The sequence below is a fragment of the Engraulis encrasicolus genome, chromosome 21 (genome assembly GCF_034702125.1).
Source record: "Engraulis encrasicolus isolate BLACKSEA-1 chromosome 21, IST_EnEncr_1.0, whole genome shotgun sequence".
In the NCBI taxonomy this organism is placed as follows: domain Eukaryota; kingdom Metazoa; phylum Chordata; class Actinopteri; order Clupeiformes; family Engraulidae; genus Engraulis; species Engraulis encrasicolus.
In genome coordinates this window covers 39,950,578-39,967,078 of record NC_085877.1, presented here as the reverse complement: position 1 = coordinate 39,967,078, position 16,501 = coordinate 39,950,578, and the positions used below count along the sequence as shown (strand labels likewise).

Here is a 16,501-nt window from a genome sequence, read left to right as displayed (position 1 = left end):
GCAGGCAGGCGCTTGGGGCCCCCAAGCCCCTAGATAGTGAATAACAGCCCACACTTTACCAGTAGTGGCGAGTTTGGTTCAAATGTTCGTTCTTCTGCATTTTCGCTTGGGGCCCCACGTGACTCTAGAATCGCCTCTGGTTGTGTGCTCACTCAGCCATCATTTAAAAAGTGGAGAAGATGCGTCATTACCGCTTAGCTATTGCGGTGTGTTCAGCCATGACGTTGTCCTCCACTTTCCTCCGGATGTTGAAATACTTCATGAGGCCGTCTATTTTTGCAGCTTGAATCTCAGACATGTCATTACACCTCTTGATATAATTTTCCGACTGCACACACACACACGCACACACACACACACACACACACACACACACACACACACACACACACACACACACACACACACACAAAACAACAAGGTCAGTGCACTGCTACCACTCTGTTTTCAGAGTTAAAACAGTTTACTTGAGAACAGATACTTGAGAACAGTGAGAGGCCATTTTCACCTACGCCTAGGAGGTTGTGTTTTCGGTCGTGTTAGTTTGCTCTCTGTTTGTTTGTCTGTCAACAGGATAACTCAGTTTTGCACCGATTTGGATGAAATGTTGTGGACTGGAGTTGTTGGAAATGATAAAAGGAACAACTGATTCAATTTTGGTGGTGATCCTGATCCAAATCCAGGACTTTTTAAAGATTTTTCATCATTGCGGGATATGACAAATTTTGACATTCCAGTTTCTAACTCCACAAAAACAAGTAAAAGGTAGAAAGACTTGAAAAAAAAAATAGGGTGTAATGCCGCATTATGTAATAACGGTGCAATATGTAATAATGTAACAAATTATTACATAATGCGGTGACAATTGCCGCATTGTGTAATAATTTACGCATTTCGTAATAAATTTCTTGAACGCATTTCGTAATAACTTTTTTCTCATCTTGTAATAAATTATTACAAAATGCGAAATTTATTACGGAATGCGGCCGCAACTTTTTTTTTTGATGGAAATGTAATAACATGGTGCATTATGTAATAATCTATATGGATATGTTTTTTCTGCACTTGGATTCAATACACACATAGTCTCAGTGACATGGTAGTCACTGCCCTCTCTCTCTCTCATTCTTCTCAGTTCTCAAACTGCTCGAGAGTCGTGAATGATGCGGTTAAAACCGTTAAGAAATCATTTCAAAACTTGTGTGTGTGTGTGTGTGTGTGTGAGAGAGAGAGAGAGAGAGAGAGAGAGAGAGAGAGAGAGAGAGTGTGTGTGTGTGTGCGTGTGTGTGTGTGTGTGTGCGTGTGCGCGCGTGTGTGTGTCCGCTGGCGCACGGAGACAAACCTGGCCCATATTGATCCGACGTGGATAGAGGGAGTCGCCGTGTTCAACCGACATACTAAGCACCGCAGAGAATAGGCCAGGTTCTAATATTGTAACACCTTTCCAGACCTATAGGCTAAATTTCAAGAAGTGAAATGGCCTTAAACAGTGGCAGTATCCACCAGATACCGTCTGAACCGTTTTATTATTTAAAATAATAATCATATTTTTTTGTAGGTTTCCTCCATGTCAATGCGCTGCAGCAGCGCCATGAGGGTGTGCCAGACCGTTATTATGTGGCTCTTCATTAGGTTTCAAAATAACATTGTTAACCTAATATAATGTCTGATTGATATGAACTCTATTTGTGCATATAGCATATTTAATTTTATGTTTTCGATGTGTTTCCCTCATTGTGGAGATTCTCTGTTGGATCCAGAGTCCTGAGTTGGGTAGGCTAGGTGTAGCCAAAAGAATCCCCCTCCCCATCACAGAGCTATCGCGCACTACCCACCACCGACTGTTTTTATTGCCCCAATCCCCCACACTTCGTTTGCACATTAACCCTATCGCGCCGGATGCATCATCTATGATGCATCAAATTCAAAGCCCTCTCCACGCTGACACAAAAAAAAATCCATCTCAAAAACATCCTGCGTGTCATTTCCAAACGTCCTGCAGTACGCGGAAACCGCCACAAGAGAGCAGCGGTCAACAACAGGTTGATCACAGCTCGGCGAAAAATGCAAAAATGGAGTAGAAGCGGTTTCCCTGACCGACGCTGAGGTATCGACAAATTGCAAAAGGTTTGTGTACAAATTTCCGAAATATAACTCTACATCCTTTAATTTGAACACTTGCTTTGTGCAATTAATCAAGGAAGAGTTTATATTTTTACACCGTGTTGCAGAGAGATCGTGCTAAAACTGATGAAACATATAAGCACCATCCGGCGGTGGCAGGAAGTCAGCCATCAATGCATTTGCTCCATAGGGAAACTTACAAAGCATACCACGACGATCGTTTAGCAAAACACACAAGTTGTTTTACTTCAAGACAAAGATATTGCCTTAAGAAACACGTTTTACTTGCGATTTTGAAAATGTAATGCAAAATGTTGAAATTATGATCTCGTAAAAAATGCATTGAAGTGAATGGAGAAATGGTCCAATTGTAGTAATGGACCCATATATTCAAATTACACATCAAAAATGAATAATGATCTATATTACACTCATAAATAGGTTGCTAAGCATTCGATCAGCTATGTTTTTACACAGATTTTAAAAAATTGCCCAACCAGGCTGTGGGAAATGTAAAATATGGTCCTGCTAAAACAAGGATAGGCTTAAAAAAATGGCAGGATCTCACTAAATATTTAAAGATAATCCTCAAATTAAATTGTCTGACAACTTTTTTTTAAAAAAGATGCAAATGCATTAAAAGTCATTTTTCAATGGTCATGAAATTGGAATTTTCATTCCCTTTAAAGCCTGATGCATCATATATGATGCATCAAATATCTCAGTGACCTTAACAAAATTTTGAATTTTTTTTTTACATTTCTTATAAGGGACCAATATTGAAGCAAATTCCAAAAAAATAGAATTTTCTCTCATTGCTTTCATGGTTCAGGTTTCACAGGGTTAAGATTGTCATTATTAGGGTATGTCACATTTGGAGTTTATTAACGCTGCTGTACTGGCCTATAGCCCAGAAACTTGACTGTGACTTTATGGCGCTTCGTTTTTGTCGGAAAAAAAAACGATATGCTTCTGAAGCATAACCTGACACGGTGGTTTTGAACTGCTGGAGAGAGTGAACCTCTTTCTCCAGGCCCACATAGTATCCACATTTCCATCTTTTTTTCTGAAGTTGAGGACTGTTTCGTACCTCTGTCAGTAACCGAATCCCTTCCGACGTTGTGTCTTTTGCGGATGGAGTGGACAGTGTGCCAAATTGGGTCGTAGCAATGTTTTAACTATATGCAGTAGCCTACACTCACGGGGCATGACCAGGATTTGAAAAAAAAAAACAGGTTTGATTCTTGCGGTGATTGCTGATAGCCAGCTGGTCCAGCGGTGGATTACGTGTCGTAACCATAGCCTACACAAAACCAGGCGAGACTCGCTCTTGCAGACAACATTGCTCTGCGAGAAAGATCATCCCTGTCTTCCTGGCGATTCATCCCCTTTGTCATCGTCCCTCTTTTCCTGTTAGTAATTTGGACCTGGCATGTTTATCCCCGTAATTTGTAAAACCGGCAATCAAACGTGCGCGCAGCACTTTACAAAGACGCAGGTATCCTCTCTATCAAAGGAACGCTTTCTCCGCGTGTGGTGTGCTAGATTTTCCGTATCCTCATGGATTGGCAAGACATGTTGGGAGACTTCAATTCAATTCAATTTACTCCCGATTTTGTAGAGATATTATGCTATTCAGCAAAATGTCAGGATAGCAAATAGCCTAACGTTGGCATGCTGATGCAAGCTCGATGGTGAAACAAGACGCATGCAAATAATCGATCTACTTCCCCAAGCATAGCCTACTGAAAATGTCCAGCATGTCCAACGTGTTTTACACATTCAAATAGGCCTACTCCCACTAAAGACATCTCCCAAACTCAACGACGAGTGCTGCCAGCCTAGGTAATATTTGTGCAGGCATTTTTGTTTCAGTTTTGTAACGGATTATAGCAGCTGAAGACTTGATTTCTTCTAGCCTACGGGAATACTTTTTTAGTTTGGTATAATTACGGACAATGCAAATAACTGTTTTTTGTGACATGCTGACATTTTTGGAGGGAATATAATCGAAAGTCCCGCCGCCTGGTTTATTGTTTTGTGACGTGCATGTGGATGAGCTTTATTGAAGTTTCATGTAATAGGCCTACTGAGCAGTGAACTGAAATTGAAAATAGGCTATATGCCATTTTTACAACATGGCATTTTTCTCGGGTGCTATGAGTTATTGTTTTGCACCGAGTAGGAAACGTTTGACGCCATGCCACTCACAGTGAGTGACCATATTATTTCTCATCATTGTCGGCAAAGGGTAGGGCCTTCCAACCATAGCCTATTGTATAGTTTGGTCTTTTTGTTGCCTGTAAGCCAATCCCATCGTGAAACTGTAACGCGCTTCACATAAGAGTAGTGCCGCGGTTTCAGCACCATGGACAGAGGGCGCAAATCTATTTACTCCACGGCAAATGCCGTTTTTGGGAAAAATATTAAAGTAGTCGCTATTTCTAAGTAGCCTATGTAATGGTCTACTTTGAGACTGTTTTAGATTTGCCTATGAAATGCATCTCTCATGTGAAAGCAAAGGAGAGATAGGCCTAGATATCGCCCCCCTGTTTATAATCGCAAATTACGCATGGCCACAGACAGTGCGGAGACCCAGAACAGTTTAATAAGATAAATAGATAAACCGATAGACCCGCTGATCTGTCTTTTTTCATACACAATGCACAAACATAGTAATAGACCATTTTCAATAGCCCACATACAATATAGGCCTAACTGTCCACTTTCCCCAGCATCTCTACTACAACCAAAATGGTTGGTAAACCTACATCCACAAGCGAGAGCTGAGCCAGAACTTTAGTTGGACTCCCTCTATCTACGCCAGCGAGGAGCCCAATATTTTAGAAGTAGGTCTAGCCTAGCTGTAAAATGATACATTTTCATAAAAAATATTGCAGTTTGGCTTTGTTATAGACTGTGAATTTCACATATATGTTTCAAAACACCTCTCCTGACAACATCCAGTATATATTTAGTTATAAATTTCACCTAAACGTTACCCTTTAAGTCCCATCTTGGCTCTTTGGAAATAGTCTTACCATTCCAAAGGCTACTTAGAAATAGCGACTATTTTAATATTTTCCCCAAAACGACATGAATCAAATCCCACGAAAAGACCAGCCATTACAAGTGACTCGTGGGGAGCTGTCCAAGCTCGTGGTGCTTAATTTTTCCCGATATTTCCCCATTGCTGGGAACTGGCAAGTAGTCATAGTTCCAGCCTTGATAGACTTGATAGAATTCCAGAACGTTACTAACGGTCGCACACCTCTCAAAATCCATTCGCACTTGGCTAGGCCTATTTGCTCTTAAGGCGTCCAACGTGTGTGTTAGGCACTATCAAAGAGACACCTTTTTGTCGAAACACAAGAAGCTTTTTTACAAACAGGGAGCTCTGTTAAGACCATGTGCAGTGCAGCCAAAAAGGGGTCGTCTTGTTTTCTTGTGCAATAGGGAATAATAATGATAGGCATAATAATAATAATAATAATAATAATAATAATAATAATAATAATAAGAATAAGAATAATAAGAATAATAAGAATAATAATATTGCCAAATAATGTTCTGACTTTTATCTAAATTATTTGGTGATATCCCTCACAACAGTGCAACAGCACATAGGCCTAATGGCGAGAGTTTTTCCCTCAGCACGTAATGAAAGCTAATCGGACGTCTAATGACAGGTGGTGCTGACGGACAGCGCATGAGGGAAAGAAGTTGCAAACTTGATCGTGTTCGGTTTCGTCAGTCCAACGGAAAACTTCTGGCTATAGAAGTGGAACGAGAAACTTCTGGTTTCTTGCTTTGCAAGAAGAAAGTCTCCTTACTCCACGGGCAAAAAGCACCATGGTCAGACCCTGGCGCGCAAGGTCATGTAGGCAGACATGAAAGACTCACTACTCCACGGGCAAATATCGGGGAAAATTAAGCACCACCAGCATGGACAGCTCCCCACGAGTCACTTATAATGGTTGGTCTTTTCCTGGGATTTGATTCATGTCGTTTGGGGGAAAATATTAAAATAGCCCTTGTAATGGTAAGAATATTTCCAAAGAGCCAAGATGGGGCTTAAAGGTGCCCTATTATGCTATTTAGAATAACTTTCATTGTTAATAGTTTGCTTTACTGTGGTTAGTGGAGTTAATTTTGAATGATCACTTGTTTTCATGTCCATTATTTTTTATCATTGTGTACATGCACCCTACGCCGCCTGTTTGAAACGCGTGGAAGTGCAGAATGTTAGACCCTTCAACATTCTGAAATCTCGACGCAGCATGGAGCGTTTCATCAAGCATTCTATTACTAATATTACGTCAGCAGCACAGCTGTTTTTGACCTGGAATCCAACCCTGTAGCCCATGTCTAAAGTTGACAGCCAAATAGTTCACCCAATGTCCACAATTAATCTGAAAAGGACGCATCATAAGTCCCACGTTGTTATTTGGGCACCTTGCTGTGTCATTTGCTGAAACCCAGTCCCTATCCAATGAGAGTCTTCCGTGCATGGGCTTCAGTTTGATTTCAAAATCGCTTGGGACAATTAGGCTGCCATTAATCTGAGAAAGGGTTGAAAGTGCTGGGTACAGGCTATTGCTTCCGATTTGAGGTTTCATGAAATAATACGCATATTGCATCTGATGCGTAATAACGCGATTGTGACCATATTTATAAAAAAAAAAAACAAAACAAAAAACTAATAGCCATCTGCACTGTCTTGTTTATTTCTGATATCCTGCGCTGAAGAATCTTTATCTCAAACATTATTAACGCAACAGTAGGGGCCTGATTGGTTAACCCGCTGTCTAGCCTTGCATACTGCAGCCCTAAAGTTGAAGTTATCAGCAAGCCAGACTGAATAGGCTACTGAGCGCACGCGTTGTTGGCTTTTAAAAATGAGTTCCTGTTTGCTCGTTGTCTGTAGGCCTAATGCACAATGGTGATACGCTATGCTTCATAAAAATACATTTCAAGGTATTTTCAGGTGCATGGTTTCATTTTAGTAACTGCATTTCTTTAGTCCCCGGCAGAAATGATGCGCCCACTGGATTGGAAGCGCAATGGGCAGTCCTCGATGGATTGGTTTCATACTGGGTCTTATAATAACGCCTAGGCCTAGTCTCGGTTTCGTGGTTTTTTTGTTCGCATTTATCGACAGGACATGATTTTTTTATATAACAATAGGCCCTATCCGTTTCAGTTTCATTATTTTTGGCATGCCGCCCGACGACTCGACCAGTTTTAAACGACGTCAAGCCAATATCCACGTTGCTCTTGCAGATATGATGAACAAAACTGCGTTGCATTTTAATTACTGAATTGTAGCCTACGCATAGCCTATACTAACTGGCTAATCCTTGCCAACATTGCTGATGCAAACGGCTGCTGGTCATGTCGTGATACCTATTTGGATAACATCAGCGCACGTCTTCTAATTAATGTTATGCTTCAAGCGGCAATACAAGTGTAGGGTTTTCACATCTTACCAAACAAAAGTTAGTCTTGCCAACAGCATATGCAAAACGGCCCTGAAGCGAATAGAGAGAGAAAGGAGAGATTCGAGTCTTTCACCCACTTGGAAGTGTTTTGGATTCTCAGTGCGCAACTGCGTTAACGCGTTCTGCCTGTTTTCGACCTTCCTCATTCAACTGTTTCTGACCCGTTAGCCATAGGCCTACCAACCGGTATTTTATCAATGTAAAATGCAGCTTTAATATCACAATGAAACAAAAATATATAACTTGGGCCACAGGTGAGTGTAGCCTCCAGTCTAGACCGATGCTGTAGCCTATTGACGGAGCCGATTTATGAATTGAAAAAAAAAAACATGCGTAATGGAATAAACTTGTGGATGGCGAAATCCTACACTATCCTTGTAGGCTACACTATTCTTGTACACTATTTTGTACACTGAGTGGTGTATTCACAAATAGGATACATCACAATACTGTCAAATTCAGATAAGCCTAGGCTATGTGGCTGCGATGAACAAATGCGCATTAGGTCTACTGTCTCTGCAATTAATAAATGGTCTGTGACATCGTCAACACTCCATCCCATAAGCAGCAATGTTAGGTACAGCATGACGTAGACCCGTACCGGAAACAAAAGCTATAGAATGTTGAAAACCCAACCACGCGTTCTCTGACAGTTGAGAAATAGCGTTCCTGCGGCAGAGAAATTCTCCCCCAAGAGGCCAATTTGTGAAATGCAGCTTTCACCAAGCTTTTACATACAACAGATGCTGTGTAACCCAATAAATGGGTAGTGGACATGAAAAAGCATAATAGGACCCCTTTAAGATCAATATGGGCCAGGTTTGTCTCCGTGCGTACACACACACACTCTCTCTCTCTCTCTCTCTCTCTCTCTCTCTCTCTCTCTCTCATCATTATGTGGTCACTGTGTAGTAGGATAGCCTACTCGCACCGAGGACCACAACTGCACAGGTTTCTCCTGCGCTTTCGAGATCCGCGCCACAGACCCAAGTGCAAGACAAGTTTTCACCACCTCGTGAAGTGTTTAGACCTGGCCTATTTAATGTCGCTGTAAATTGGTGTAATGTAGCAGAAAGTGCGAGACATTCGCTGGACTCGTTGCACGCAACAAGTTGTGAAATGATATCTTAACGGTTTTAACCGCATCATTCGCGACTCTCGAGCAGTTTGAGAACTGAGAAGAATGAGAGAGAGAGAGAGGGCAGTGACTACCATGTCACTGAGACTAGGCTATGTGTGTGCTGTACCTACTGAATCCAAGTGCAGAAAAAACATATCCATATAGATTATTACATAATGCACCATGTTATTACATTTCCATCAAAAAAAAAAAGTTGCGGCCGCATTCCGTAATAAATTTCGCATTTTGTAATAATTTATTACAAGATGAGAAAAAAGTTATTACGAAATGCGTTCAAGAAATCTATTACGAAATGCGTAAATTATTACATAATACGACAGTTGTCACCGCATTATGTAATAATTTATTACATTATTACATATTGCACCGTTATTACATAATGCGGCGTTACAGTCTGTGGCGAGAGAGAGAGAGAGAGAGAGAGAGAAAGAGAGAGAGAAAGAGAGAGAGAGAGAGAGAGAGAGAGAGAGAGAGAGAGAGAGTGTGTGTGTGTGTGTACGCACGGAGACAAACCTGGCCCATATTGATATTGGAAATATTCTTACCATTATAAAGGCTATTTTAATATTTTCCCCCAAACGACATGAATCAAATCCCAGGAAAAGACCAACCATTATAAGTGACTCGTGGGGAGCTGTCCATGCTGGTGGTGCTTAATTTTTCCCGATATTTGCCCGTGGAGTAGTGAGTCTTTCATGTCTGCCTACATGACCTTGCGCGCCAGGGTCTGACCATGGTGCTTTTTGCCCGTGGAGTAAGGAGACTTTCTTCTTGCAAAGCAAGAAGTCATAGCACCCGAGAAAAATGCCACTCTTGTTAAAAATTACATGTCCTATTTTCAATTTCAGTCCACTGTTCAGTAGGCCTATTAGGCTGCAATCAAATTCAATAGCCTATGCTCATCCACATGCACGCGAAAAACAATAACCCAAGCGGCGGGACTAATTAGATTATATTCCTTCCAAAAATGTCCGAACGTCACAAAAATCAGTTATTTGCATCGTCCGTAATTATACCAAACAAAAAGGTATCAATATGTAGCGACCCTACTCTTTAGCAAGATGGCATAAAATATTGACAGTCTAGGGATGAATACATACAAACCAGAGGCCTGGGGTAAACTGTGAAAATGTTTACTGTTGACTGCTGTGCATAGGTTTTTGTTGAGCCCCCACTCTGAGCTACACCTCAGAGACAAATATTTCAGCATTTTACAACACAGGTTATCAATCCACCACAACATTAACAAAATGAGAGGTGAAACGTCAAAGTGTAATAATAAACGATCAGGAAACATTTATTTAAACCCCTTTTGTGATCGACTCCCTTAACACAGAAGTCATGCTGTCAACAAAGACAAGCGATCAAACCCGAACAAAAAAACAAACAAAAAATACCCGGCCGGGGTTTCAAAACAAACAGTCATTGAAGGGCCCAGATGGCGCGCGGTGGAGCTCATTCATAAATTCCAACTGAAACGTAGGCTACCGGTACTCACTACCAGTTGCCTCATAGGTTACCGTAATCCACTGACAGCGTCGTTAAACGTCCAACGATGTTCGTGCCCGTTACCATCACCGTGTCCGTCCCCCGAACATCTCCCTCCGACACCTTGGACTCCTCTCGGTAAGGTATCAGTCTACTGTCACTAGTGGGTAGCAGCAATCAACAACTGCTGATAGCGGCTGGCAAAGATGCGGCTGCGAAGCGGTTAGCTGCCGGCTAGCATAGTCCAAAAACAGTATCCAAACTCGTCCTCGCGATGAACAAAGTCAATAAAACACAAACATGACACCGACCGGGAACGTGTCGGTGAATCCTGAATGTCTTTTAAGTCATGTTCACTGACTGTGAAGCAAATTAATCAAAGTCCATGAGGAACATCACAAAGAAAAGCGTCTGACTTTTTACTTTTCTCCTCAGCCGAACCTCCCGTTCCCCTGGCAACCCCCGTCAACAAATAGGATACCAGGAATAGAAACATAGCACCATAACAAGCCAATACCTATATCATATGAAACAACTGCAACGTTAAATACAAATTAAATCTCATAACCAAAAATATATTAATACTCTCAATACTTTTGCATAGATTAGGCTTTTGCAAATGTCAGGTTGGTTACAATTATGTTAAGGATTATTAAGTTACCTCTCATATTAAATACCATAGGCCTACAATAAATGAACACTCAATCTACTTAGGCATTTCCCAGTCTTCAAGTGTGTTACAAATAGAAGAAATCAAGTCTTCAGTTTCCATAATCCACGTTACAAATCCTCAACAACAGCAAGCCATTCCTTCTCTGCTATGAGGCAGGCAACGGAACAAGTGCAGACAGTAGGCTATGACCACGTTGATGCTGCACGGCTTGAAAGGATTCTGTCTAAATTAAATATCTTGGATAGCCTATATAGACCTAGGCCTAACTAGATTTGTTGCAATACAGATTCATTTTCTATAGCCAGAAGTTTTCCGTTGGACTGACGAAACCGAACACGATCAAGTTTGCAACTTCTTTCCCTCATGCGCTGTCCGTCAGCACCACCTGTCATTAGACGTCCGATTAGCTTTCATTACGTGCTGAGGGAAAAACTCTCGCCATTAGGCCTATGTGCTGTTGCACTGTTGTGAGGGATATCACCAAATAATTTAGATAAAAGTCAGAACAGTATTTTGGCAAAATTATTATTATTATTATTATTATTATTATTAGGCATATCATTATTATTCCCTATTGCCCAAGAAAACAAGACGACCCCTTTTTGGCTGCACTGCACATGGTCTTAACAGAGCTCCCTGTTTGTAAAAAGGCTTCTTCTGTTTCGACAAAAAGATGTCTCTTTGATAGTGCCTAACACACACGTTGGACGCCTTAAGAGCAAATAGGCCTAGCCAAGGCCTATCGGAATGGCGGTATCAAAAAAGTGTCAGTATGGCGGTTAGGCTCCCCTCTAGCCTATAATGAGGGATCAGCCGTCTACACAAGCCTAGACATTTCACTATAAAGAGTTACCACAAATTCTTCTGAGATCAGATTTTTTTTGTTTTGTTATCAAAATTGAAAAGAAGCCCATACCTTTATACATCTTGCCTCAGGACTGTTGCAGTGCTGTGAAGGATGCCATGATCCAAGTGCGAATGGATTTTGAGAGGTGTGCGACCGTTAGTAACGTTCTGGAATTCTATCAAGTCTATCAAGTCTGGAACTATGACTACTTGCCAGTTCCCAGCAATGGGGAAATATCGGGAAAAATTAAGCACCACGAGCTTGGACAGCTCCCCACGAGTCACTTGTAATGGCTGATCTTTTCGTGGGATTTGATTCAAGTCGTTTTGGGGGAAATATTAAAATAGTCGCTATGTCTAAGTAGCCTTTGGAATGTAAGACTATTTCCAAAGAGCCAAGATGGGACTTAAAGGGTAACGTTTAGGTGAAATTTATAACTAAATATATACTGGATGTTGTCAGGAGAGGTGTTTTGAAACATATATGTGAAATTCACAGTCTATAACAAAGCCAAACTGCAATATTTTTTTTTATGAAAATGTATCATTTTACAGCTACTTCTGAAGTATTGGGCTCCTCGCTGGCAGAGCCTCATGACGTAGATAGAGGGAGTCCAACTAAAGTTCTGGCTCAGCTCTCGCTTGTGGATGTAGGCTTACCAACCATTTTGGTTGTAGTAGAGAGGCTGGGAAAAGTGGACAGTTATATTGTATGTGGGCTATTGAAAATGGTCTATTACTGTGTTTGTGCATTGTGTATTAAGAAAGACAGATCAGCGGGTCTATCGGTTTATCTAGAATATGAAACTGTTCTGGGTCTCCGCGCTGTCTGTGGCCATGCGTAATTTGCGATTATAAACAGGGGGGCGATATCTAGGCCTATCTCTCCTTTGCTTTCACATGAGAGATGCATTTCATAGGCAAATCTAAAACAGTCTCAAAGTAGACCATTACATAGGCTACTTAGAAATAGCGACTACTTTAATATTTTTCCCAAAACCGGCATTTGCCGTGGAGTAACGACATGCCTGCCGCCTAAATGGACTTGCGCCCTCTGTCCATGGTGCTGAGACCGCGGCACTACTCTTATTATGTGAAGCGCGTTAGTTTCACGAGGGGATTGGCTTACAGGCTACAAAAAGACCAAACTATACAATAGGCTATGGTTGAAGGCCCTACCCTTTGCCGACAATGATGAGAAATAATATGGTCACTCACTGTGAGTGGCATGGCGTCAAACGTTTCCTACTCGGTGCAAAACAATAACTCATAGCACCCGAGAAAAATGCCATGTTGTAAAAATGGCATATAGCCTATTTTCAATTTCAGTTCAGTAGGCCTATTACATGAAACTTCAATAAAGCTCATCCACATGCACGTCACAAAACAATAAACCAGGCGGCGGGACTTTCGATTACATTCCCTCCAAAAATGTCCGCATGTCACAAAAAACAGTTATTTGCATTGTCCGTAATTATACCAAACTAAAAAAGTATTCCCGTAGGCTAGAAGAAATCAAGTCTTCAGCTGCTATAATCCTCGTTACAAAACTGAAACAAAAATGCCAGCACAAATATTACCTAGGCTATATAGCCTATCTATTTTTGCATTGCGAGCTGTCCACGTGTGTGGTGCTAGGGGCGAAATGTGCACTGGCAGCACTCGTCGTTGAGTTTGGGAGATGTCTTTAGTGGGAGTAGGCCTATTTGAATGTGTAAAACACGTTGGACATGCTGGACATTTTCAGTAGGCTATGCTTGGAGAAGTAGATCGATTATTATTTGCATGCGTCTTGTTCCACCGTCAAGCTTGCATCAGCATGCCAACGTTAGGCTATTTGCCAAACTAACGTTGACGTGGTCCTGACATTTTGCTGAATAGCATAATATCTCTACAAAATCGGGAGTAAATTGAATTGAATTGAAGTCTCCCAACATGTCTTGCCAATCCATGAGGATACGGAAAATCTAGCACACCACACGCGGAGAAAGCGTTCCTTTGATAGAGAGGATACCTGCGTCTTTGTAAAGTGCTGCGCGCACGTTTGATTGCCGGTTTTACAAATTACGGGGATAAACATGCCAGGTCCAAATTACTAACAGGAAAAGAGGGACGATGACAAAGGGGATGAATCGCCAGGAAGACAGGGATGATCTTTCTCGCAGAACAATGTTGTCTTCAAGAGCGAGTCTCGCCTGGTTTTGTGTAGGCTAGGGTTACGACACGCAATCCACCGCTGGACCAGCTGGCTATCAGCAATCACCGCAAGAATCAAACCTGTTTGTTTCAAATCCTGGTCATCCCTCGTGAGTGTAGGCTACTGCATATAGGTTAGGCCTAGTTAAAACATTGCTACGACCCAATTTGGCACACTGTCCACTCCATGCGCAAAAGACACAACGTCGGAAGGGATTCGGTTACTGACAGAGGTACGAAGCAGTCCTCAACTTCAGAAAAAAAGATGGAAATGTGGATACTATGTGGGCCTGGAGAAAGAGGTTCACTCTCTCCAGCAGTTCAAAACCACCGTGTCAGGTTATGCTTCGGAAGCATATCGGGTTTTTTTTTTGACAAAAACGAAGCGCCATATAGTCACAGTCAAGTTTCTAGGCTATAGGCCAGTACAGCAGCGTTAATAAACTCAAAAAAAAGTCATGTGACATACCCTAATAATGACAATCTTACTGTGCAAACGAAGTGTGGGGGATTGGGGCAATAAAAACAGTCGGTGGTGGGTAGTGCGCGATAGCTCTGTGATGGGGAGGGGGATTCTTTTGGCTACACCTAGCCTACCCAACTCAGGACTCTGGATCCAACCGAGAATCTCCACAATGAGGGAAACACATCGAAAACATAAAATTAAATATGCTATATGCACAAATAGAGTTCATATCAATCAGACATTCTATTAGGTTAACAATGTTATTTTGAAACCTAATGAAGAGCCACATAATAACGGTCTGGCACACCCTCATGGCGCTGCTGCAGCGCATTGACATGGAGGAAACCTACAAAAAAATATGATTATTATTTTAAATAATAAAACGGTTCAGACGGTATCTGGTGGATACTGCCACTGTTTAAGGCCATTTCACTTCTTGAAATGTAGCCTATAGGTCTGGAAAGGTGTTACAATATTAGAAACTGGCCTATTCTCTGCGGTGCTTAGTATGTCGGTAGAACGCGGCGACTCCCTCTATCTACGTCGGATCAATATGGGCCAGGGGTAGATTTCTCAAAGGCGAAGTAGCTAGTCGGTTAGCAACTTTGCAGAGTAGATACTATAAAAGTTGCTAACTCCTGTGTCTCGAACGTTAGCACACGAAGTAACTACTGCTTGGAGTAATGTGCACTCTGAAGTAGTGGTGACTTTGAAAGTGAGGCGCCTCCTATCCGTATCTCGACAGTGAAGTTGAAGTACAGCTTGAGTAGATCCATTGAGTCCAGACATCACCTCAGCCACCCCAAGTAACACACAGCGCTAGTCTACTTCAGAGTGTGACTCCACCCATTAGCTAAACTTGTAGTACATATTTGACCACAAATATGTCAATATCTTTTAATCCTGTGGTGCAAAAGCGATGAAAATCAATCGACATGCACACAAAGTGATGATACAGCTGCGAGAGTGTTCAGAACACAAATTCACGTCATGTCATTTGTTCGTGAAAAAAAAATGTCATATCCTTGGAATCTGATGAATCCCACACTTATAATATACTTTTAGCTGTATACCGATTGAATTGCGTCTCATTTCGATGTGTAATTTGTGAAATATTTAGATAAGAAAGTATTGGTTACCCCAGGAAATGCACTGGCTTACGTGTGAAGTACTTAAAAAATTTTGGCGCGAATTTCATTTCATAGCCTAGGGGTATTTACGCTTGCCTATCAATGGGAAGACGCGAGCCACGCGGGTTCGAATCCGCTGTGCAGCATGTTGACAACAACTCGTGAAATCGTGTTTTGGACCCTACAGTGTAACACATTTTCCCTTGGCTGCACGTGTGTGTTGGTAATACACAAAATAAATGATCTATTTCTGCCAGATATTTCCAAAATTGTGGCACTGCAACCATGTGGATTCGAACCGGCGTGGCTTCTGTTTTCTCATTGGGATGCAAGCGTGAATACCACTAGGCTATGTAATGAAATCCGCGCGAAAAAAAATTAGGAATATGACACTTCAACAGGCGATTTTCTGGGAGTAACCACAACTTTATTGTCCAAATATTTTACAAATTACACCTCGGAATGAAACGAAATCCAATCGGCATGCAGATAATACTGCATTATTGGTGCGGACGGTGTCTGATTGTAATGCCACGGCCGTGTTTTTTCACAAAGAAATTACAAGGTGTGTTGTGGAGGAAACAGCGGAGTCACGGTGTCGTGACATCCAATCAAATGTGCTGGTGGTGGTTGTACACTATTGCTTTCTACTTCACGCGCTGAATTTAGGAGGAAACAGCTGAATCATGACTCAGCAATCATGCTTATCTCTTGTTGCTTCTTTGGTCACGCACTGCAATGCCAAGAAAGTAAGTAGCGGTGTGGACTTAGGAAAGTAGCCGCACTACTTTTGGCTTACTGTGGGAATAGTAAGGTTTCGAGAAATGCACGGATTTCGCCTTGAAGTAAGTAGATAACTACAAAGTACATCTGTAGTTCAAAGCTAACATTGCGGAAACGCACCCCAGGTTTGTCTCCGTGCGTCAGCGGACACAC

General features: G+C 41.7%; 1 protein-coding gene across 1 annotated transcript in view; it reads right to left on the bottom strand.

Annotated features, from left to right (window-relative positions):
* LOC134437421 (filamin-A-interacting protein 1-like) overlaps positions 1-16,501 on the bottom strand; it is a 55,033-nt gene that overhangs the window by 23,591 nt on the left and 14,941 nt on the right. Inside the window, exon 10 of the mRNA XM_063186910.1 lies at positions 192-328. Coding sequence (XP_063042980.1) covers positions 192-328 — 137 coding nt within the window. The remainder of the gene's footprint in view (positions 1-191; positions 329-16,501) is intronic.